This window comes from Canis lupus, chromosome 13, assembly GCF_048164855.1.
Source record: "Canis lupus baileyi chromosome 13, mCanLup2.hap1, whole genome shotgun sequence".
In the NCBI taxonomy this organism is placed as follows: domain Eukaryota; kingdom Metazoa; phylum Chordata; class Mammalia; order Carnivora; family Canidae; genus Canis; species Canis lupus.
Window position 1 is genome coordinate 61,141,689 of NC_132850.1, and position 25,697 is coordinate 61,167,385.

Consider the following 25,697-nt stretch of genomic DNA (forward strand, 5'->3'; position numbering starts at 1 on the left):
CAAGGTGCGTGCAGGCGCTCTCCTTCAGACCAGCTCCTGCGGATACCGTACCTTCCGGAGGGGTTTGAGCTTCGTCTCCATGATGAAGTCATACTTGCAGAGCTCGCAGCAGCGCGTGTCTGAGCTCTTGATCCACTGGTGGAGGCAGGACTGGTGGACAAAGCGCAGGGTGCCTGTGCAGCGACAGGGGGTGATGAGAGGGCTCTCCTCGTCTCCTTCGCAGTGACAGATCCTGGGGAGGACACAGCGGGCAGGATGAGAGCTCCCGGAGGGCATTTCCCACCTGGGGTCCCTCCCTCGCTCGCCCTAGACTGCGTTACAGCTGCACCTGACATGGGGGAGCGTGCGCGAGCCACTGCAGCTTGGTCTAGAACCGAATCCGGGCTCCGTGCAGCTTCCTTCCACCTGCTGCGTACACCCCTGCTACTGGGCCTGAGACACCAGGGCCTGGGGCTGCGCCACCATCTCACCCTTCGCGAAGGCCGTAGCCCCCGCCCGGTCTATGCTTATGCGTCTACAAGCATAAGCTTCATTTCATAAAGAAAAGCTGCAATTTACCAGCTTTGTAAGGAATGTTGGGGTCTGATCTCTTTATTGTTTTATTGTTATGACAGTTCTATAGAAGCACGGTGTGGAGGTGTGGAGTCTGGTGCCCATGGTATCCGACCAACGTAGAGGAATTCTGAAAAATGTAACATGTTACCAAAGGATAATGTGAATGTTGAAAATTTCAGGTTGGAAATATTACAAAGAGGGGTGCCTGGGGGGCTCAGGGGTTAGGCATCTGCCTTTGGCTCAGGGTGTGACCCTTGGGTCCTGGGATCGATTCCCCCAGGGGGTTCCCCGCAGGGAGCCTGCTTCTCCCTCTGCCTGGGTCTCTGCCTCTCTCCAGGTCTCTGAGGAATCAATAAATAAAATCTCAAAAAAAGGGAAATATTACAAAGATTCCCCTAGGAACATGTACACATATTTGGTCACAATGAATGGCCTAAACTGTCAATAATTATCATTGTTTAAAAGTTAGGAAAAACAAGTCACAAAAATAATTGATTTCATAAAGTTCGAGTATGGTAAACTCTATTGTTTTAAAATGTTAATTATTACGTCTTCTGAAGAATTCAGAGTTCACCTTTATTGAATTGGTATGAATTTGAATGTTATAGATTCACAGTCTATGAAATCTTCATTATTCTCGTCTATAGATTTTTGGAAAGAATTTGCTTTCCTCATTAAATGAGATAAGCTTCTCATACCTAAAGATCTTGAATTCAGATCTTAGCAATTCTATAATTCTTGTGATTTACCCAGCCTATTAGAAATTAATAAATTTGATTAGAAATATTTTTTGAAATCTTTAAAAAAAATATAAATGGCATATATCAAAAAAAATCTATAAATTTACTCTTTCAAGTTGAGCTGCAGCAGCAGCAGCCTTGAAGAATGTTGGAATTGCTGCTCTTTCTTTTTAGATCTATATGCCCTACCCTCCAGGAGCATGGGTTTTAAAGAATAGATTTTTGGGATCCCTGGGTGGCTCAGCGGTTGAGCGTCTGCCTTCGGCTCAGGGTGTGATCCTGGAGTCCCGGGATCAAATCCCTTGTCGGGCTCCCTGCATGGAGCCTGCTTCTCCCTCTGCCTGTGTCTCTGCCTCTCTCCCTCTGTGTCTCCCAGGAATAAATAATTCAAATCTTTAAAAAAATAAATAATGAAAAAAAATAAATAAATAATGGAGTTTTGAAACATATTTATGTATCTTAGCTGTCTCCTGAGAGGAAATGAAATGGTTGCTCTAATTGTCAGCGCAGTAAGATACAGGAATTGAAACCAAGCCCTTCCCTAACCTCAAAATAAAGAAGTATGACACAGTACCCTAGTATTTTGAATCTCTTTTTCTTAATTAAAAATAGTCTAATAAAAAAAGAGCACTGACTTCTAAAGTCCTCAGGGTGGGAGTGATGAGATGAGAGCAGAGGGAAGTTCAAAATCAGTCCTCCTTCCTCCCTGGACTGAGGTAGGAAGTAGTAGTGTTAGATGTAGCACCACAGAGGAAAGGCTGACCTGGTGGGAGAAACTAAAAATTATCCAAGAGCCTATATGAAAGCCCAGAATATCTCTCTTGCCAAATGTGCTGGTCCTAGGAATCGGGGCGAGGTGCACTTTGCATGGTACTTAGTGCCAATAGAGTATTGGTTTCGTGATAGGTGTTCAGTAGATGTTTGTTGAGTAAAAGAATTGTTTCATCAACAAACTATAACTTATTATAAGAGGAACCAGTGAGAACAAATCTGGGTTCCTATAGCTTCATTTGATCGTAATATTTATTGGGGCCAGTGAAATGAGAAGTTGATATTTCTTCTCTCCTTGACTCTCTTATCTCTCTGCCTCTACACAAAGATACTCTTTTAGACTAGGAGTCAGCAAACAACGTCCAGTTCTTCCTGCTGCATGATTTTGTAAACAGCGTTTTATGGACTCACACCCCCACACATTTATTCATGTATTGTTTAGAGCTGAGTTTGCACCGTAACTGCAGAATTGAGAGTTGCCGCAAAGATCATCTGGTCACAAAGACCAGCATATTTTCTACCTGCCTCTTCACAGGAAACATTTGCTTACTCTTGCCTTAAATGTGGCGATTCTGGGCACCCGGGTGGCTCAGTCAGTTAAGCGTCGGACTCTGGGTTTCAGCTGGGGACACGAGATTGGCCCCGCCTCTGACTCCTGAGCTCAGTGGGGAGTCTGCTTGTGGTTCTCCTTCTCCCCCTGCCCCCCACCCACATGGGAGTGTGTGTGCACACACCTCTCTCTCTCAAATAAATCAACAAACCTTTAAAAAAAACGGTGATTCTGGGTTAAAGTGAATATATGAACATTCCCAACAAAAATAAAGCAAAGTTTACAAAATACATCACCCCAACATCTGCAGGTAACAAAAAGTTGAAGTAAAGGTTACACAGAGAAGTCCACAATAAAAACAAAAGGCCTCCCTGGCTTGGCATTGAGACCTGCACATGCATGAACGGTCTACAGGGAGAGGCCCAACATTTCTCATTTGAACAAGAAAAAGTTGCAATTAATGCCATCTGATAATTTATTACTAAAAAAAGATCACGTCAAATGCTGCACAGCTGCCAAGATGATTCCAAGGCTTTGATTTTTTTATTTTACTGACATGAAAAAAGTAATTTATTCATAAGTAGATTTAAACAAAGACCTTGCTGATTACTGAGTTCAACCTGACCTGAACAGTTTACTGATTGTAGTCCAACTTCCTATGTCTTACAGATTCATTTTCTTAAAATTTCTGCAGAAACTGTTACCTGAAGCACCACCAACAATTTCATTTCTTCATAAAATTAAGGTTATTCCCCAAAGGGAAAAATCAGAAGCTGAGTTCGTTATCATTCCCATTTCACAAGATCTATTTTTACATGATTTTAGCATTTTGATTTTTTTCTAAATCACCCAACTCAACTTGGACCCCGAGTCTGTTTCAAATCATGTGGAGATTGTTCTAAATGAACTTAAGAGCTAAATATCAACTTCGAATATCTCCTAGAAATTAAAAAATAATGTGATGATGCCATTAGGAAAAGAATTAAATGCTTCTTAAGCTGATATATTTCACACTGACCACAATTGCTAAATTATAAACTAGAACACAGTAATAAAAACATAGACATGCTTTTTCTAACAGAAAAATTGTGTAGAGAAAATAATTTTAATAATAAAATTGCATGGTAAAATAGTCATAATTTTGATGCATTTTTACCTTATAGGAAGTTGAGGCTTGGGCAATGAGTGATTGTATAAAACTACTGGTGATTGACATTGCTGTCACCTACTGACAAGAATAAGCTGAATTTACAAATTTTATTGGCATTTTACCCTTTTCAATGGGTGCTTACGGTCCAATCAGTATATATATTGAGACTTTTACCATTTATGACTTGAATAAACTTCTACTTCCATGTAACTTTTTAGCTTTCTGTGAAAAGCAGACCACCAAATAGTATTAAGCAAATTAAATTCTGAAGTTGTCTGTGTGTGTGTGTGTGTGTGTACGTGTGCGTGTGCACTTAAAGTCCCTTCCTTAACGTTTGAGTTTTAAGAAAAGTAGGTTTTTGTTGGGTTTTGTTTGGGTCTTATGTACCTTAAAATGACCTCCACTGCTTCCCACCCCCTCCCTGGTGGAGGCTTCTTGGCTCTGGTAGGATATATTTTTTTCTATATAAGTTTTTTTTTTTCTATATAAGTTTTTTAAAAATAATTTATCACTAAAAATAAGTCTTTGTGAGGGTCATAGTGATTATGTAATTTGGGGATTTTTTTCATTCATTGATTCATTCATTCATTCCCATTTTCTTAGTCCTTGCTATATGCAAAGGAAATCAGACAACAGCATCAGCATGTGAGGTGGATTGAGAAGGAGAGAACAGAATCTGGAGGCAGGTACCCCATTTGGACTATTATGATCATCCAGACATTATGAATTTAAAACAATATTGTGACACTGGGGAGGAGACTGGAGACCCTCAACCTGAAGAATGTGTAGAGATGTCTAGAACCTTGCTTGGTTTTCATGTTAGCTGTGGCCACAAAGCCCATTTATGATATGTAACTCCTAAAGGCAGTTGTCCCTGTAGTTGTCAGACAGACTCTTAACTCTCTTTCTCTCTTTTCCCATATTCCATGCCATTCCCCCCCCCCCTTTTCTTTTCTTTTCTTTCTTGCTTTTTTCTTTCTGTAGGCTCTGTGCCCAATTTGGGGCTTGAACTCACAATCTTGAGATCAACAGTTGCAAGCTCTACTGACTGACCCATCCAGGGACCTCCCTTCATTTTTTCCCCCTTTTCTCTTGGCAAGTCTTTCTGATCTATCTCTCCTTGTCCCTGCCTACATTTTTCTCCAAACCCCTCTCCAATTAAATAATCCTTAAGCACAGTAATTATGGATACAGCTATGTTTGTAATGGCTTAATTTGGATGTTAATCTTTACTCAGAACGAATTCTCCTGCTGCAGAGTTGGGCATTCATTCTTAGAATCCACTTTACTAAAAAGGCTAAAAATGATTAGAACCCATGTGGTCCACGTGGAGGCCATATTGAAAGGTCTTAAGCAGTGGATGAGGAGCTAAAGGTCAAGTAAATGAATGAACAGATATAAAATTCTCTCTTCTTGAAAAAATAGAGCTTAGCAGTGAGAGAATAGCAGATTAGAGGAAATTTTATTTTTAATTCTCATTTTATTTTTAACAGGGAAAACCTGGACTTGTTCATAAGCAGAACCAAAGGTACCACAGAGAGGCGAGTTTAAGAAAAAATAGGCTAGAGAATGCCCCACTGTTAAAAGAAGTTTCTTGAGAAGTCCCCATTTGGAAATGGGGAAAGGAACTATAGCAGAAGAATGTCTTTGGACAAGTGGAAGAAAACACTGGGAAGGTCAACATGCCTTTTCCTGTGAACAAGATGTAGAGGGAAAAGGGTAAGTAAAGGAGACAGAGGAGTTGCAGTAGCTTGGTCTGGGTGGGAGGGGGGTGTCTTCCTGTCTTCCGTTATCTAGCAGAGCGTGTGTGTGCTCAACAGATGGCAGGGAGCATGGGGTTACGGCGCTGGAGAGGTTGTGAGTAATTAGGAAAAGCCACTTGGAGAAGGTGATGGGAAATTATCCGAGCATGAATAGAACCATGGAGCGGCAGTGAGGTCCCCGGTGAGATGAGACTGCACACACCTAGGTGGCCGCTGTCAACACTGCCTTGATCAGCAGCGCTCAGCAGTCGGAGAGCAAGCCTACAGCTGTAGCACAACCCAACGTGTCCTGAGATCACCAAGTCAGAAATGGGAAGGACAGAGGAGTGAAGGATTCTGATGCATCAGCGAACACAGTGGGAAGACAGTTAGTCATAAGGTCTACACTCTGAGCCAGGGGGCGAGTGAAGCCATCCTGTGGTTAATGTATCCTGGGGAAAGGGTGAGTTCGAGAGACTGGAAGTTACAACAACCATGAAGAACTGATGTTGAAAGTGGGATGAAATGGGACCAAGATTGTCTATATGTCATATCCCTCATGGGTGAATTCATATCCTTTCTGTTGTATTTTTTCCCCACATTGTCACAGAAAATTTTTTAAAAAGATTTTATTTATTTATTTGAGAGAGAGAGAGAGAGAGTGCAGAGGGGAGGGGCAGAGGGAGATGCAGACTCCTTGCTGAGCAGAGAGCCCCACAAGGGGCTAGATCCCAGGACTCTGGGCAGTCACGTAACTGACTGAGCCACCCAGGGGCCCCATCACAGAAAAAAAAATTAAAAATATGAAGTTACTTGGTGTTTGAGATTCACAAACAAATCAAATCCTGGCTCACATGCTTGCTTTCTGCTCCAGTAAACTGGAGAGGTTCTCAGTTTACTCACGTGTAAATGAAGTTAAAAATACCTCTCAGAGTGTCATGAGGATTAAAGGACATTAAAGAGTGCAGTACCTGGCACGTTATAGGCAATCAAATATTTATTAATTTTGTCGTGGGACTATGGGGTACTACTGCTGTGACTACTGATTTTGTTTTCCTATGCCATTGCTTTCACTGTACTGGGACTAATTGGTTTTGATGGCTACTTTGGTAAACTGGTTAGAGCCCATGCTTGTGAGGCCGAGGTCAGGGATTCCGACTCTGTACAGGTGAGTTAGCTACCGACACCAGTCATCACAGACATGTCTCGAGGAAAGCTAGGTGAGGGAATATATTTAGATCTGTATATTGAGTGGCCTCAGATAAGTTTTCAGACAGTTGCTTTTCTCATCTTTGAAATGTTACATGGCTATTGTAAGGCTCAAATACGACATATGAGAAAATATTACAAAATGTAAACACTACCCTAAGGTAAGGCATTAGGCCAACATATATGTGATCATCACTAAAATCAACAAAACTGCTGCTAGATGATGGATGCAATGCATTGGATGTTTTTATAAAAGCAACTCAAATTTTCATACCTGCATTTCAGTTTTTAGGACTCTGTCATTCTTCACCTCAAAGACCTGTGATGTCACAGATGATCTACCTCAGTCCTACGATTAGTTTTCTGCTAAGCTACCAACACCCTTCTTGAGACAGTCAAGTCTGAAAACGTTTTCTAGTTCATTTTTCCTATTTTTTTTTTTTGTGTTGTTGGCCAACTCCTCCTTCTTGAGCCTTTTCCCTTTGTGGCTTCTGTGACTACTAGCCCATAAAGTCGGGAAAAGTGGAATTAAAAGGGCATATAAGATGATTGTAGGGATCAAACAGTGGCTCCTTATGGAGCACAGACCAAAGATGTTAGGATTCTGGAGGCTGGGAAGGTGAGAAATGATAGGTGAGATGAAAATATGATATGATTTGGTGGGTGAGACCTCACGGTAAGAGATGACAGGGAAAGAATATAGAATTCAACAGATGCAAATTCATGGCTAAGTCTCTTCTATGAATTCAAAATTATAGGACAAAGGGACACCTTTTAAAATATGAGTATAGGATGTTAACTAGACTTACTGTGATCATTTCACAATATATAAAGATATCAAATCATTGTACACCTGAAACTAATATATGCCAATTATAAAAATAAAAAATAAAATATGAGCACAGTAATTTTGGGACAAATACAGAGAACTACTAACTACCATACTTAACATTTTGGAGGGGGAAAAAAAAGCAAGGAAGGGGAAATTACATGACAGCTGCATTTAGATATGTGAAAAACTATTGTGCGAAATAGCTGGTTTTGTTCTATTCCACAACGAGATCCAATGAGTAGAAGTTAAAGGAAATAAATTTCCCTAAAATACACACACACACACACACACACACACACACACACACACACCCAGAGCTTTCCAGAGATGGAATGAGTTACCCCAAGACAGTGCAAATTTCCCATCATTGAAAGTACTCAGCTATAAGTAGGGTATTTGTATGGCAGGCATAGTATAACAGGAGCTTATGCAAGGGTAAATAAATAAGATGACCTCAAATTTCTTTTCTAATGTTGCAATTCTGTTATTTTTTTCTTTCCCACAGATGGATTTCTACCCCCTCCCTCCTGCCACTATTTCTTTGTCATCATTTCCCCTCTGCTTGTCTTGGGGGTTTTGTACTTCAATTTCCAGCATTACTCCTAGACCTGTGGTTTTAAAACACTCATCTCCAAAACCAACCTCTGCCTCTCTACTTGCAAGGAGCTTCAGCTAGTTCTCTAACGCTGGTCAGGAGGTATCCCCAGTAGGACACTTAATCCCTCCGACATCTCACCATCTCTCAAACTAGCTCTTCTTTCCAAATATGCCATTTCAGAAGTATCCCATTCTCAGCTTGCCTTTGTCTTGGAACGTCCATATTCTTTAGACTCAATGTTTTCCATATCTTCTCTCTTTTCCTCCTCACTGCCATCTCCTAGCAGTTTTGAATGATCAACGGACACATGAAGTGTCTTTAAGATTTAGCTCTTTTCAAATCACTCTCAAAACATACAGTTATTCAGATTTGAAACTACTGTCGCTCTTCAAGAACTCTCTCAGGAATCAAATAAAATCCAAATTACTTCACCTGGTTGTCCTATGACCTTCCATAATGTGTATTTACTTTACCTCTCCTGCTGTATTTCCCGCTAATTCCCAACATATGGGTATAGTAGCACGGTGCACGATCTAGCACCTGATAAACAGTGAGTTTTGCCACAGGTAAGTTCCTGCCATGCCAACATCTTGATTCCTGTCGGCCTGGAGGCTACGTAAAGGATACTGGGCGTATTGTCCATCGGCCCTTGTTGATTCAAAATGTTACCATGTTCTGCGTGTGCCATGATGTGAAAAAAGTTAGGGAACACTGGTGTGGTTGTGAAAAGTGCAATCAGCCTTAGATACATGGTTCTGCCTCTATCTATGTCAGTTAAAGTACTTGATCTCTTGTGTTTTCAAGTTCTTAATCAATAAAGTAGGAAAATAGCAGTGTCTACACTTCATAGGAATATTAAGATTAAATTAAGTGCTCAATTTAAATAGTATTTTTCAATCAATATTGAGATGGTTATCTCCTCAGCCTATTGCACTCTGGGAATATCTGCCTCTGGGAATTTCATCAAATACGACCTCATACCTGTGATAGTCTCCCTCTGGATCATACCTCATCTAAATTGAAGCTATTCTAAGACCCACACCCTCAAAGAAACAACCTCTGGATCTTCTTTCCCTACTATGCTCCCTCCATTTCTTGGGGTTTCATTGCTCTTAAATCCTATAGTACACAGATCTGGTCTTTGTTTGTTAATTATTTCACCTACGTAGGCTCTGCTATTATGACCTAGAAAAATTGTTGTTTATTAATTTTGGGGGGCAGGATTTTCTTTGTACAGCATGACGCTAAGAGTAGTTTAAGTGAAAAGAGTGTTAAAAAGTCAGGGTAAAGATGGCTAATTACTGGACCAGAAACGGCCTGGGAATGCTATTATTTAAACATGAATGGAGCTCAAAGAGATCAAAAGAGATGGCTTAGTGAGATGATTTGGCAATTCTCAGAACTTGTTACCCAGTACCAGTGCTTTGTTTATGTTTCGGGAAAATTCACTTATAATGAAAGTGAGAAGTGTATGATCCTTACTTATAGGACGCATTCTTTAATTTGCATTTGAGGAACTAAACTGAGGTGAACCAATTTTATATCCTATCAGAGCACCAGAGGAAGTCAGGCAAGTAGAAAGGAGAAGTAACTCTTACTTAATAAGTAGAGAAGAGGGACAGCATTTAATATTCTCACTAACAGATGTTTCCACCAACTCTTATTGATATAGAATCAGCATACATTTTTGGAATTAAAAAAAAAACCTTATAAATCCAATTTCTAAAATGAAGCAACAAGCTACCGTTCAGCCTGAGATTAAGAACGTCTTGAAAACACTAATTAAAAATACAGTTATGACCTAAGAATAAAAATATTCTACGGAGCTAATACAATTTCTGTAATCATAAGACTGGTCATTCTGAATCTGGTGGACAGTCTTCCTGACATCTACAGATGAGTGACAGTTCTTCACACACAAGTGGTTTTTAAAAGTGTTTTGTATTCTGAAAGGAATATTTTCAACTCAGAAAAACCTTGGTACATAGCACGACTTCCTGAGTTTAATTTCACACCCTAATTTGTCATCACCGACTTGCTCAAAGCCTCAGACCATCTGCACAGAGCTGTAGGGAATGATCAACAACAAAGACAGTGACATAGCAATGTCCCTGGCTCCTGACTTGATCCTGGAGCTGGTACAAAGTTGCAGCTCATCAGCCACATTTTCTTCCCACCAGATATCACGCTGATGCAAAACAGTGGAGAAAGATAATGATCACCTCGCTGAGCCAATCATGGAACCGGGGAGGCCAGTTCTTATTTGAATTTATATTTGAATTTATAGATAGTTTGGTTGTGTGAGCTGCAATGGATTGGGAAGATTCCTTTTATTTTTATTTATTTTTATTTTTTATTTTTTGGTGGGGAGAAAGGTGGGGGGGAGAGAGAATGAGTGGAGGAGGGGCAGAGGGAGAAACAGATTCCTGGCTAAGCAGGGAGGCAGACTAGGACTCCATCCAGGGGCTCTGTGGTCCTGACCCGAGCCAAAGACAGATGCCCAACTGACGGAGCCACCCAGGCACCCTAGGAGGATCCTATTTGAATTGTTCTTCCTGCGGCTGTCATCACCTCTGCTCATGGTTTGATCCTATTGATACCAGGAATTTTAACCCTGATTGGGTTCGAGGATTCACACAAGGACTCCTCTGTCCTGTATAACCTAGAGATTTAGTCTCATAGCGGGCTAGGTCCTCTTTGAGGACTTTCTGGGAAGTTTCCATGGGTTCTTGGAGTATGTCAGAGGCCACCCCCCACCGCCACCCCCACACCCACCCCATGTACTGGAGCGTAGAGTCCCACGAGTCAGCCCTCAAGTGTATTCAACAACAGAGCAGATCTCTCTCAGCAATCTTGGGGTCACTCAAGCTGTCCAAGTCCTCCAAGTCCGGAGAGACCTAAGGATGAATTCTATCCTTCGGGATAATTCCTCTCCTGTTAACCACCACTTTGCTGCCCTGTCCTTACTCTGCTGGTGAGCTCAGAGTATAACCTACTTCTGGATAAAGGAACTGATTTTCTCCAGCAGTATTTATCTTTCCAGATCCTATGTTATAATTTTGGTGACATACAGGTGAATAAATACATCATGAATGTTGAATGAGTGACCCGATGAACAATTTTCTCCACGTTCTCACACATGTCACAGGCATTCATTTTATATCAGCCTTGAGATCTTTTTGGATTGATTGTAAGACTGATAAAATTAAATTAGAGATACTTCTAAGCAGATATTCTTAAAGTTATCAGCCGTGTGGGTTGCCTGGCGGGACAGGAAAAACTAAAGGACAGATAATATGTACTTATTTGCTTTCTGTGTAGATATAACCAAAGAAATATATTTGGTCAGACACAAAGTAGAGGTTTTGCACATACATAATAACAGGAGTACCAGAAAAATCATTGTAACTTTTTAGACTTTTTCTTTTCTGCTTGTGGAAGAGATTCTTTTTTCTTAATTTATTTTTTTAATAATAAATTTATTTTATATTCGTGTTCAATTTGCCAACATACAGAATAACACCCAGTGCTCATCCCGTCAAGTGCCCCCCTCAGTGCCCGTCACCCATTCACCCCCACCCCCCGCCCTCCTCCCCTCCCACCACCCCTAGTTCGTTTCCCAGAGTTAGCAGAGATTCTTGATTCAAATTGATTTTGTGATAGGCTCCTTTGCAACTGCTAAGTCTCTGAATCCTCATAACCTCACTCTCAACCATGACTTCCTTCCGTTTTTTGGTCCACTCATTAATCTTATCTGGCTGAGCATTACATCAAAGGAATTCTCAAGCTGCCATGGATAATTGACAGAGCAGGTAATTTATTTACAGATAACCAAGAATGCATCGCATGAATTAGAAATATGCTTCTGCATATGAATTCTTCTAAACTGGCAAGTGAGTGTGTTTGTGCAATACTGCTGTTTTATGGCAGCTCCAGCCCCTCTGAATGAAGAATGAGTCAGTCTTTATTCATTTATTCACTTCATTCTTCATTTTTAATCATCTCAACAAATAGTTTGTTGTCTATGCACCGTATGAGAGGTTACAGAAGGTGCTGTGATAAAAACAGAGATGAGTAAGTCTCAGTTTTTGCCCTTCGTAGACCTTATTCTCTGCCAGTTTACACATTGGATAAAGGCACAAGTGGCTAGAGTGCAAGTTACAACGATGTGTGCCATATCCAGTGCTATTGTGTGCAAGGGAGGGCAAGATATGTACAGATTAGGGGTGGGGGCAGGGGTCAGAGTCCAGTGGAAGGTGTAGTATAGCTGGTATTGGAGTGTGGGGAGAATTTTGGCAGATGCATAAAAATAGGTTAGAAGGAAATATGTCCAAATCTAGCCAGGTAGTTAAGTTTAAGTTAGAATAGTTTTCTCTGTTTTTAATTTTCTTTACAATAATCACAACTATTATAGCATCACTAAAGACACATGAGAATAACAAACATGACAAGGTTGGATAGGATCGTAGGGAGATGTCACGCTGAGAACTAAAGCAAGATTACGGAGAGCCTAAAATGCATTTCCTTCATCCAGTGTCAACATCAACAACCACACACACAGAGGCACACACATAAAAAGCCTTAAGCGTATTCAGCTGGAGTGGAAACTCACTAAAAAATGTGAGTAAGAAAGTAAGATTATTAGCTGTGTCACCTCAGAGATCTGAAAGAAAAAGAAGGGAATATGGTAATAGTCAAAATCAGTAGTAGTAAGCACAGGAGCCAGAGTAATAGTTGGGAGAATGGAAAGAGAGAGCACGAGATGCTGTATAAGCAAAGTTGGAGAAACTTGACCGATCTGTAAGGGAGGTGGGGATGAGCTGTGGGACAACGGCAGTAAGGGACACACTCACTGACTTCAGGGCTTTAATTAAAGCTTCTCGGTACAGATGCTCAAGATCAACCTATCTTCAGGGCCTCTGAGCATTTGTTTGTCACTACAGGTACCACTTAGAAGCCATCATGTTTGTGATTTAATTTTTAACTTAAGTTACATTGTATGGGAAGGTCATTCTGAAAAACAGAAAGAAGTAGTTTCACACTTTCCCATATATTCTACTATCTTGGATTAGAGATATTTCGATGAATAATAATATTTGAAGGACATTTTTTCCAAATAGCAGTTGAATTGCCAATAACAAATAATTATTTCAAATAGTAATTGTATTTGCAATATAGTTTTCCACCTAGCAGTAGAGTGACAAATAGATAATTAATGATGTGGTTCCTTACTTCCTGTCTCTAATTCATATTTTCCTTGTGCGTAGTATGTCCAGAAGGGTTCTCATACCACTTCATTGTTCCAACCATTTGCTTCTCATAGAACAGAAAGCACAATTTTGTGGACCCAAATTAAGATCCACATGCTTAATCAGTTAAACATCTGATTTCAGCTCAGGTCATGATCCCAGTCCTAGGATAGAGCCCCACGTCAGGGTCTCTTCTCAGTGGGAGCCTGCTTCTCCCTCTCCCTCTGCCTACTGCTCCTCCCCTGCTTGTGCTCACTCTCTGTCAAATAAATAAATAAAATCTAAAAAAAAATAAAGTGCTTTATAAAAATAAATCATAAAATTTTTATTTATTCAGAATCTTGACAGATTTTCCAGTTAGACAAGGGAGCAGCAAGCAGAGGGAGAGGGAGAAGCAGGCTCCCCACTGAATGGGGAGCCGGATGCTGGGCTCGATTCCAGGCCCCTGCAATCATGATCTGAGCCAAGGTAGATACTTAACCTACTGAGCCACTCAGGTGTCCCCCAAAATAATTTTTTTTCCGAAATTTATGTGTATGAACTTTATACCTTGTCATTAACAGAAATAACTGAAAACATAGTATAATCCTATTAAAAATTATATGCATAAAGATAGGTTAGAAGGAAATATATCCAAATCTAGCAATTATCTAGCCAGGTAATTAAGTTTAAATTAGAATAGTTTTCTCTGTTTTTAATTTTCATTACAATAACCACAACTACTATAGCATCACTAAAAGACATATGAGAATAAACAAAAATTACAAAGATTTAAGAATAATTTTCCAATTCTACTTCATTTGCTTTTTTTCGTTCTTTAGTAAGTTAACCAATCCATGGATGCTGGATAGATTTAAACATTTGAACAATTCAGAAAAGTGCTACGTCTTATTATCAGTACATGTGAATCGCTTTCCTGCTGTCTTCACGTCCAGCTTCAGGAGCAGGCCTCTTCCCCCACTTTGTCTTGTAAAAAGCTTAAAAATCACATTAAGGCTTTTATTTTTAATTCCAGTGTGGTTAACATACAGTGTTATATTAGTTTCAGGTGTGCAATATAGTGATTCCTCAACACTCCTGTGCATCACTCAGTGCTCATAGTGATAAGTGTGTCCCTAATCTCCCTCACCATTTCACTCATCCGCCCATCCAACCTCCCCTCTGGCGACCATCAGTTTGTTCTCTACAGTGAAGAGTCTGTTTCTTGGTTTGTCTCTCTCCAGGAGCAGCCCTTGTAACATTTTGGTTATGTAGGAACCAAAGGATTTGCACTTACTGTCATTTTACTGTAATGAAAATACAAACTTGCAGGTGTTAACCCTGTCACTGAACATCTGCTGCCTCTACCCAATGCACTTATTCATTGGAAGGACAGAAAGTGCTAAGAATAGTTTGTGCCCCACCTCCACCCCACACATACACGCCAACACCATGGATATCTTGTATTATCGAAATTCTAAGTGTATAAAACATGATACTTCACATGGCTAGAGGAGACATCTATGATCTACACAAGCGTGTGTATTCACACATTCCATTCTGGGATATGATGGTTCCGCTTCAGTTCCTACAGCTGAAGAGGTCTCTCCTCCTGCATCATCAGCATTTCCACCTGCCTGGTTGTGGCTGTGTTCGCATGTGGATGTGTTTCAATTTTTCTCAGTACTCATCACTGTCCATTGAGTCTTCCTCAGTGCTTGGCCTCATTTTGTATTCCTGTAATTTCGTCACCTTTTGATCTTCCTTCTTTTTGAACAGCATTTTTCACTATGAAATAATCTAACTGATAAATTGATATCATTTTTCCTCCGCACTCAGTATAAATGAATTTCATTAATTATGTACACCAGATGCAATCATTTCACATCCCCCCTCCCTCTTTGCCTTTTCAAATGTCTGTGAAGCAGTTGTCTTTATTTGAAGACAAAAACAATACAAAAAAAGCTAAATGGATGACTTTACTCATGGAGCTTGATGAAAGGTATAGTAGAACTTTCTTCATGCATAAACTATGAAAGTGAAAAATGCAATTGCAAAAATGCAAGTGCAACAGTAAAAACCTCAAGTATGATGTTCCACTAAACATGATGTGAGATAAATAAAATAAAGAGTATATAGCTGTCATGACTAACTCCCAGTTTATTTTGGTTTTTGATGATTTATGGCTGATACATAACATGAAACAACAGTAACATTCCTCTGCTTTCTTGATATTGATGGAAATGGTATCGTTTTTTCTTTGATGCATAGAGCATGAAAGAAGGTAAAATTTTGGGCTTAATATTTTAAAAACCTCTTGACAGTTACTGTAAGGAAAGTTGCTTTTTTATTTTTAAATTATATTTTAATTTTCAAACAGTTATTTAATGTGGCTATTCTCTAAAGAAGTACATGCTGAAGGGACCCTGGGTGGCTCAGTCAGTTAAGTATCTGACTCTTGATTTCAGCTCAGGGCATGACCTCAGGGCCGTAAGATCGAGCCCCATGCTGTGTTCTATGCTGGGAATGGAGTCTGCATAAGATTCTCTTTCTCAAAAAAAAAAAAAATTATATTAGTGAGCCACAGAGATTGCTGATTTCTGTACTTGATCCCTTAAGGGCATTTGACAAAAAGTAAAGAGATGAAATAGTTCCAAATGGAGCCAAAATAGCCCATCTACATTATTCAGCGTCTCACTAATGATAAACATATTGACAGTCTGCGTGCAAACTCACCACTGGCAAAGGCATGAAGAGGCTACAAAACCTAAACACATTTGTGAGCCTTACTTTTTCACAGAGTGGAATTTGGGCTGAGATGTCTTCCCAAGGGATGCTGAAGGATATGGCTGTGAGGTCAGGTGGGAAATGGATACCAATGCTCTTTCAATCGGGTGGCATCAACCTATGGTTACACTTGGTCACAGTAGCTCAGTGTTTGGGAAGGTGTGCGGAGGCTCTTAAGCAAATTTCAGATAATTTTATCCCAAACTGTTCTCTACTACACTGTATGTAGATCATGCAAAATGATAGAAAATACGTAAGTCATGACTTTTATGTTACATCTTTGTATTTCTTATAAAGCCAACAGGCTTTTGCAATAGCACATTTTATTTAAGACTAAAATGAAAACGAAACAGACCAAAATAAAACCAAGCATGATATAATCTTAAAAAATCATTCTTGGAAGAATGTTCAAGTTATTATATGTCATGGGAAATTAATTCCCTCTGGTTACACCAGCGAGAATTGATCTTGAGCTATTTATCAAGAAAAAAGTGCAGGCTGCCAGTGGATACAGATATTTGCTTCTATGACATTTCTTTTCCCATAAATACTGGCTGTCTTAGAGTTTTGGAGTTTGCAGAAGCCATCCTTTTAAGCACTTATCCTAACACAGCTCTTCAGTTGCATGATAGGACTTTAACCCTGTCCTGTGCCAGCACTCGGTCATTAAAGGAAGTGGCCTTCCGCGGAACATGTTCATTATTACCTGGGACATCATCCACTAAATTGAAATGTTCTCATTATGATTATGATAGAAATTTTGCTTAATCATTCCTCATTACTAATAGAAGATGTGTCTCATCTGAAACCTGTTCCTGGCTTCAGGTGAAATATGTTCCTGGTTTCACATGAAACCTGTTCCTTTGCTTTGGCCACTGTGCTATGAAAATTAAATTTGTAGTAAATTTCCATATAAGCATTTTTGCAGATGTAGTATTCTTCTACCCTTATTTTCGTGTGTCCTGATTTTTCTTAATTTTCTAGTTTATCCTTTTGGAGTGTGTGTGTACATTCATGCACATGTGTAAATGTGTATAGACACACTTATATATATGTGTACATTTACATATACGCACACATATATCAATATATATACAGTATGTCAAGTCATTGAAGAAAGAAATAGAAAATCATCAAACATAAATCATCTCCTCTATTTATGTTGGGCGTTGCTTTCCCTCATGTGCATACGTGCACCAGGCTCCGTTTCCTCATACTTCCTAACTCCCTGTATTTACCCATTGCAACATAAACACCCTGTATTACAACTGCCTGTTTTCTCATCTGTAGCTTCTACTTCAGCGGTGGTCAAACGTTAGCATGCGTTGGACTCTCACAGAGGTCCAGTTAAACTAGACAGCTGGGACTTGCTCCCAGTTTCTGGTTCAACAGGGTTGAATCTGGGTTGGGATCCAATAATTTGCATTTTAACAAGTTCCCATGTGATTTTCGTGCTACTGGTGCACAGACTATACTCTGAGAACCATGGATTTAGTAGTTTGTTGGTTTGCTTTTCGTACAGTATCATTTGGAAGTGAACTGCAATTAGATGAGAAATTTGAGGTTTGATCCAAAATGAAAGCTGTAAAAGCCACTACATCTTCTGTTTCCACCAATCAACTTGTCAAGTTTGAGAACTACTATCCCAAATGGTTTTAGGAGCTGAAAAGAAAGAATCTGTACCAGTTGTTCACCCCCAGGCTTCATTTTAGTGTTTCCAGGTTATAGAAGTGCTGCCAAGTGGACCTCCTGCCCAAAGCATGGTTCTTGCAATATGTGTATCTTCTGGGCATCGATCTGTGCACTTGAGATTAGGCTAACAAATCAGTGATTCTCAGGCCCTGTCCGCTCATTAAAATAATCTGGGATGCTTTTAGAAACGTGCTGTGTTGAGACATCACTTCCCGGAGGATCTGGATGGGGTCCTTGCAGGAACATTTTGTTGCTGTTGTTTTTTAAAGCTTCCCTGGTGAGTCTAATATGCAGCCCGGATCGAGAACCACTGGGTGAAATGATCTCTCTGGGTTTGTCTAGTTCCAACTGATAGAATTTTGAGGCTTTCAAATGTTGATTGGAATCAAGACTCCTCTAATGCATGGAACACTCTGGCAGTGCCTATGACTTCTATTTCACTCTAGTTACTTATTTTTCTTCCTTTATTTCTTCCAGTGTTACTATCTCAGAGTATGGCAAAACATTTTAATTTGACTGTGCCCTCTGAGAGTTGTGAGCTAGCTCAGATCAAAATACCTTTAAAATCAAGACATCAGAATTTACTAAGGTGGGGCTCAGAGGGGCCAGATAAGAACAAAGGGGTACAAGGAAGGCAGAAAATAGGAAGGTTTCATGATCACTTGTTAGATCACCATGAAGGAAAGAAGAAAGTTTGCAGCATAATATCTAAAGTAAAATCCAGCTTTAAGAAGCTTTCCAAACACAGGATCTCCTGTATTATGGCATCTTCAGTTCTGCATAAACCTGGAAGGGAGTGAAGGGGAACTAACAGACCTCGCCAGTCCCCCTTGTATCCAACAGAGGAGGCAAGGAGAACATCAGGCTGAGTTTAAGGCTGTCAGAGTGCTATGAACAAAAGATGACTCACCCAGGCTGCTCCAGGGGCATTTTAATGTCTGAACCCAATTAGACAGTGGTGTTTAAATTTGCCTATGTCTGAGGATGACTGCAGAAGATTTGAAATGAATGTGTAACTACTCTGCAATGGTTATAAAGAAGATGAGAACCTAAACATGGTAATTGGAAATGGAGGAAATGTTCACACTATAAATAAATTCTCAGATAAATTATGATTTGGTAGCAACAAGCACTGTACCCAGTATTCATCGGTTTATATATAGTGCTCATTTTCTGTTTGCATATATATATGTGTGTGTGTTTATATATGTGTAAAAATGAATTTGTATAAGTGAGAGAAGACAGAGGGTGCTATTCTTTTTCTTCTTCTTTTCTTTTTTTTTTTTTTGACACAGAGAAGAAATTTCACATCGCCAGACAGATATAAGTTCATTAAAGAAGGTACATAGTTCAAAATAATTATAATCCTGAACACATATTGTTCTTAAATTAAGAAGAAGATAAATTCTACCTAATTGGTATTTTTTCTTATTCAGTATTTTGCACTTCGGTATAATTGAGTATTTGACAAACTTAGAAATGAACAAACAAGAGATAAATGTAGTATAGTTTAAACAGCTTTATAATATGTAAATACTGATTTACATGTCTGAAGGAGCACCATATGTCTGTTTTTGCCTGAAGTTTCCTGAGGTTGGAAAATGCCTACATATCTTCAAATCTACTTGAAGATGGCTTTATAGGTAGAGAAATGTCCATTTTTTCTCGTTTTTCCTCTCTAAAAGCACAACTTGTTAAATAATTGGCCTACAGAATACATGCTATTTCCAAAAATCAGAGTGACCCATTTACCTAAATTAGAAGACCATTAATCAATCCACTTGGTTTTTGATAATCTATTAGTCAAGGCAATCAGTATTATTGATGACACTGTCATTCTACTCCTGGACAGATTATCCCCCAAATCGAGAACAATGAAGACAAAAAGTCTTGCTAAGAACAAGGCATGTCTTTGGAAGATATAGGTTTAAAAAAAGCTATAAAATGCCATTTTTGTAAGCCTTTCAAGTTATTTTCTCATAAATGTCATGTGTGTGTATAACTATCAGTGCCTTAGTTCATCACATTTGTTCATTGAAAATATGAATTACTTGGATAAATGCTGAAAGACTATGTGAAATCACACTATACACTGATAACATTAGAATGTGGTGCTAGTTAAGATTTTCTTTGTTGGAGAACCCTTTACTCCATAGAATAAAGAGCATAGTGTATAATCTGAACTTTTGCTGAGGACTGCAATAAACGTAATTATTCATTTCAAAGAAAGAAATTAGGTCTACAACACTATCATATTAGTAATGCATATATTTGCATTTTTCTCATTTTTCGATCACATAGACAAAGAAAGAGCCATTTTATCTTTTCTAAGTTTGACGCCTCCCAGTAGAGAGAAAGCAAGACTTGAAAGTGAGACCCTGTGACTCTACGTTGAGTAATCCCAACTAATTCACCCATGACAGGTTACCAACGGTGTTCATATCCATATTTCCTACCAACTCAGCTGTTATTAAAATGAACAGGAGAAAGATGATTATTACTTCCTATAAGACTCAGCAAAACAAAGGCAAAGCCTAAGGAAAAGAATAAATTTATGAACTTTCTTAAGAGTCTGTCACCTCTTGGAAATAAATGATTCTTATTAGGAGACCTTTCTCACCTGAATACTGAAAACTCTGCGCAGCTGATCTTTTGCTCATAGAATGGACTTTGGACAATAGAATATCAGTCTCATCTTTGTACAGAAAAAGTAACAGAAGGAATTAGCAGAATACCGTAAAAATTTTTAAAAAATCCGTTACTGAGTGAATATAAATCTAGGACTAATAGGTAGAAAATAGAAGGACACAGGCCTAGAAAGAATGTTTTCACAATTAGAGATATTAAAAAGAGACTGTCCCAGGAAACTGAATGTCCAAGGGAGAAAAAGATGATGGTGTGTGCTGATGTTCCAAGGGTCTTCAAAGATCAGACTGGAGAGTGAACTAGATGATCTAGGAATCTACGAACCCAGTCTTCCCGTTGCTGTAATACTTATCTAAAGTGTTAAGGTAAAAAGAAGTATTTTTTTCCCTCTAAATAAATATGGAGAGCAAACCAACTAACTGAAATGTTATTTTACTTTAAAAATCTTATTTGTAGAGCATATTATCTCAGTTTTTAAATTTCAAATATATCTAGAGATATATGGAGAAACATATATAAAGCTGTGCTAAGTGTGAAATCTAGATGTTTCATGATGCCACTCCCTTAGGTCCAAGTTCAATTGCCTTCTTTATGACGTACTGCAGAACTAAGTTACGCTTCCTACCATCTGTGGCCACATGAACTCATAGTTATGGACCTCAACAGGACTTCTAACAATGCTTTTCCACCTTGCTGTGCTTAGCACTGCCACACTTAGCAAAAATATAAGGGATACCCAGTTAAATTTGAATTTCAGATAAACAATAAATACTTTTTTTAGTATGTGTATGTCCCACTGAAAAATTATTTGTTGTGATCTGAAATTTTACCCAGATTTCTAAATCAGAAACTTGAAATCAGATACATATGTAAAAGTTATCGTCAAATCCTGTTTGATTTGTTTACTTTCATAATACTTTAAAAATCCATCTACTTCTTTTTTTTAGCTACTATTTAAAAAAAGATTTATTTATTTATTTGAGTGAGAGAAAGAGTGCATGAGCGCAGGAGAGCAGGAAGGCGGGGGGCTGGGGTGCAGAGAGAGAATCTTCAAGAAGATTCCCCATAGAGCATGGAGCCCCACATGAGATGCCATCCCAGGACCCATGAGATCTTGACCTGAGCCAAACCCAAGAGTAGGAAGCTTAACGGAATGAGCCACCCAGGTGCCCCACTGTCTACTTTTCTTATTCTCACAGCCACCACCAGCTCTGGGGCAGCTGTGTCTTTCTAATTGGTTTCCTTTTCCTTCAGTCTTGGCCTCTCCAATCTGTTTTCCAAAAGCAGCTTGAGTGGTCTTCCGGAGTACTCAGGAGATAGCGTCATTCTTTTTCCTTAAAAGCATACAGAAATTTACCCTTGACATTAAAACACAGTCCAAACTCCTAACTGTGGTTGGTAAAGAACTCCATGGTTGACTACCATTCCCCTCCTCCTACTTGCTGTGAGGCCACACTCAAATCTTTTTATGCCCGATCTCACTCATCTCTGGGTATTTACCGATGCCATATCCTTTTCCTGGAACAGGTTGTCCTTTCTCTCTGCTCTCTCCTTTGGATTTCTTCTCAATTATTAGTTTCTCAGGGAAACCTGCTTTGTTCTATGAGATGCAATGTGTTCCTTCAGCTTCATTCATGGATTTTTTTTTCTTACATTTGCTTGTTTAATTATTTGTTTTAACAAGTGGAATATAAGTTAATGAGGGATGGGGCCATTGCTGTATTTCCCACTGTATTTCCAGCTTCTAGAACACTCTTTGATACAAAGTAAATTTCCGATAAATAGTTGTTCACTGTGTGAATGAATGAATAAATGACTACAAAGATCCGATGACAAGGATAAGAAGGATCCGTCTTAAACATAATTCTCTTAGGACCTCAGGCCTATTATTAAAAAATTATCTAAATCAATCTTACAAATGCTAGTGCTTTGTCAAAAAGCATGATTGTGTTGCTCTTGGAAAGTGGTTTTCTGCTATGAACATTTTGAGTTTTAGAAATGTTCTCTTCCCATTTCCCCACACCTGGTATAAAGTTATGGCAATTTAAGAATTAAGTCAAAAAACAGTTAATTGTTACCATTTTCTCATTTTCCTCCAAAACTTTTCTTAAAAAAATGAGACTGTGCATAAAGAAAGTTATGGCAAAACAATATAAAGTATACCTTCAAACTCACTGTCCAACCCAGACTAGGCTAGAACATCATCAGGAGTTAGTTACTTTTGGGCTCTTCCTCTTTTAAATAAACCATTGGTGGAATTACCCTGTGCCACCCAATTCCCATTCTTCTCCCCCATGGTTTTGCATCTACTCTTTTAGCAACCTCTAATTTTGAAGCCATTCCAAGAATTCTTTTTGGGCAACTGCTACATGTTAGAATTATTCTGAGTACTGTGGAGAGCATGAAATAGGGATAAGACATAATTCGTACTTCAAGGAGCTTAGTCTATAAGAAACAGAGAAGTAACACACATGAAGCTGCTAGAAAATAAGCAAATTCTAAGGAAGTGCTACCGACTACAAAAACTTATGGGAATCCGGAAAAAAAGATCACTGTGCACCAGGATAGTTTTGGAAAAAAGCTTTATGAAGAGGATAAAAACGAGATGAATGTTAAAGCATATCTCAGTGTGGGCACTTGGAGAGGAGGAGAAAGACATTGGGAAGGGGGAGAGCTGCTCTGGATGGTAGTTCAGCGCTACTGCTTTGTTTATTTTTTCCAGCTTAGAATTCTTGTCCCACTTTGTCTGGGACTGATGCTATTCTTTTTGTTACTGAAATGTCTTTTCCCCAAAGAAAAGTGGGCTCTGGAGGGGTTGCCAACAGTCACATTTAAAACCAGCCTTCCCACCAAAGGACTTGCTTGGTCCAGGCATCCTGCCCAATGCCCCCCCGGAGACCATGATTAGCCCAAGGTTGTGACCTAGGGCAGGGTAATTCTATTCCATCCCTGGAAATGCATGTGTAACTGCTCAAAGAGAACATTTCTCTTTTCTGTTAAGTCATGACTGGTAAAATGTAAGCCTAAAGCTATCTCTGCCCACACTGTCTCTTCCCTCTGCTGTACAGAGGAAGCTTGCCTGCAGTTGAAGAAAGTGAGAACACACAGAGAGGAGAGAGAACCACATTGTTTGAATCTCTGCAGTCTCTGAGGCCATCTGTATACCTGGATTTCCTATGTCTGCGGCCAACTCATCCCCTTCTTGTTTAAGCTCGTTTGAATTGGTTTCAGTCAAATTTAACCCGATAGAAGAGTCCTGACCAAAGCAGGTACTAGGGTACAGGGCGGATGTGGAGAAAGAAGGGGAGTGTAGGGAACGATCAAAATGGGACATTAACAATGAGACAGAGGGCACAGATCAAAAGCAAAACAAACGATGAGATCTGGTTAGAGATTGGACATAACCACTGCAGAAGAAAAAACAGCCCCAAACTGGAAATTCAGGGTATTTGTGAACTCTGTCAGAAATGGGGGTAGTTGTGATGAGGAAGTGGGTTCGAACAGACACAATAGGCAAACCATGACATGGGAGTTCCTGGTAGAGTCGGGGCTTTGTCAGTCTATGGTTTAAGCCAGATGAGCAGCACTTACTGGTACAGCAGTGCGACGAGCTACAAGACAGTAACCTAACTTTGCTTTGTGTCAGCACTCAATAGACTACGACAGAAAATGGTAATTATGCTTCCCAGAGTCATCTTTTCTTATTTATTTATTTATTTATTTATTTATTTATTTATTTATTTATGAGAGAGAGAGAGAGAGAGAGGAAAGCATGAATACATGGGCAGGGGGAGGGGCAGGGGGAGGGACAGAGGGAGAGAGTCTTAAGCAGACTCCGTGCTGAGCGCAGAGTCCAATGCGGGACTCCATCTCACCACCCTGAGGTCACGACCAGAATCCAAGAGTTGGACGCCCAACTGACTGCACCACCAAGGTGCCCCCCAAACTCATCCTTTCAATTATTTGTGCTTTTGTTCCACTTAAGGCCCAGGAGAAATGTAGCACAGAGCAGTGGTTCTCAAAATGCGGCCCCTTACATCAGCAACATCTCTATCTCCTGCGAACACTTTAGAAATGCAAATTCATGGACTCAGCCCTAGAGAAGGGGATCGGAAACCCTGGGTGGGTCCACTAACCCGTGCTTTAACAAGCCTTGTGGTCTATGCTAACGTCCACTAAGGCCTGAGCTCTGCTGATGTAGAGTTTGTATGTTCTCTCAGTACACCTCAGTTCTCTCACCTCACCTCAGAGGTCAGGTGTGACCTCACCTGGCAGGTGAGGTCACACCGGTCACTTAGTGCTTTCACATCGATTTCACATGGTAAGAATAATTCCCTTAGAAAAACTCATTTTCCCTAAATCTGCTCATTCAAAAATGGCATGTTGAGTACATTCTATCTGCCAGGCCCTGTTCTAGGCACTGTGGACACCAGGAAAAAAATCTGAAACGGTCAATCACAAAAATACCTGCGTGTCGGCAATGAAACATTATGCTACGGGAGTGATTCCCGGGAGGCTTGAGTGGTGAGCATCATGAAGGGGTCCCCAAGGAGACTGCATTTCATCCAAGAAAGAATGACTAAGAGTTAGTCTGGGGAAGAGAAGAGACAGCACGATGACTTCAGTCTCCTGTGCGTCGTAATGAGAGAAACCTTCTCTGAAGAAGGCTTTGGTGAGGGTGGGAAAGCAGGTACGGTGCCCACTTGGGAGCAAATGGCAGGAACAGCAAAGGAGGAAGGGCTCCGGAGCTTCTGCTTTGTGGTCGCGGCCGAGGCTGGCTCTGCCCGCGCGTGTCCCACCAGCAGGCGTGCAAGTTCACAGGCAGCTGCTGCTTCTCTCACGGGGGACCCCGGGCCGAGGCTGTGTCCCTCCGAAGGCCTTTCTCCTCTGCACCGTCTCATTTAGAGATTTCGCTCGCTCCCCAGTCACCATGGTCAGCTGCCTGAGAATGACCCCATCTCCCTGGCTTCGAGAAGATTCCCATCATCTGTGTCTTTGGGCTGCTGCCCCGGGCCAAGGCGTCACGTTAATAACAATTGCAAATACGCGATTGTTTAGTGTCCGTCTGTGTCTAGTTCACTAATGCTTGCAAAATTACACAGCACCGGCTGTGGCTGCTCCCCTGCCTTTCGGGGACACGTCTCATACCGCGTGCGGGACAGCTGACCCTGCAAGGCCACTGCCACCACACACGGCC

General features: G+C 40.1%; 1 protein-coding gene and 1 long non-coding RNA gene across 4 annotated transcripts in view; one reads left to right on the forward strand and one right to left on the reverse strand.

Annotated features, from left to right (window-relative positions):
• Positions 1 to 8,545, forward strand: part of LOC140603176 (uncharacterized) — a 37,789-nt gene extending 29,244 nt beyond the window's left edge. The window contains exons 3-4 of the long non-coding RNA XR_012006235.1: positions 5,260 to 5,485; positions 8,055 to 8,545. This is a non-coding gene — a long non-coding RNA (uncharacterized lncRNA). The remainder of the gene's footprint in view (positions 1 to 5,259; positions 5,486 to 8,054) is intronic.
• MARCHF1 (membrane associated ring-CH-type finger 1) overlaps positions 1 to 25,697 on the reverse strand; it is a 797,228-nt gene that overhangs the window by 54,878 nt on the left and 716,653 nt on the right. For all 3 annotated transcript variants that reach the window (XM_072773820.1, XM_072773822.1, XM_072773821.1), the window contains one exon: positions 52 to 232. In XM_072773820.1, the coding sequence (XP_072629921.1) occupies positions 52 to 232 (181 nt within the window). The remainder of the gene's footprint in view (positions 1 to 51; positions 233 to 25,697) is intronic.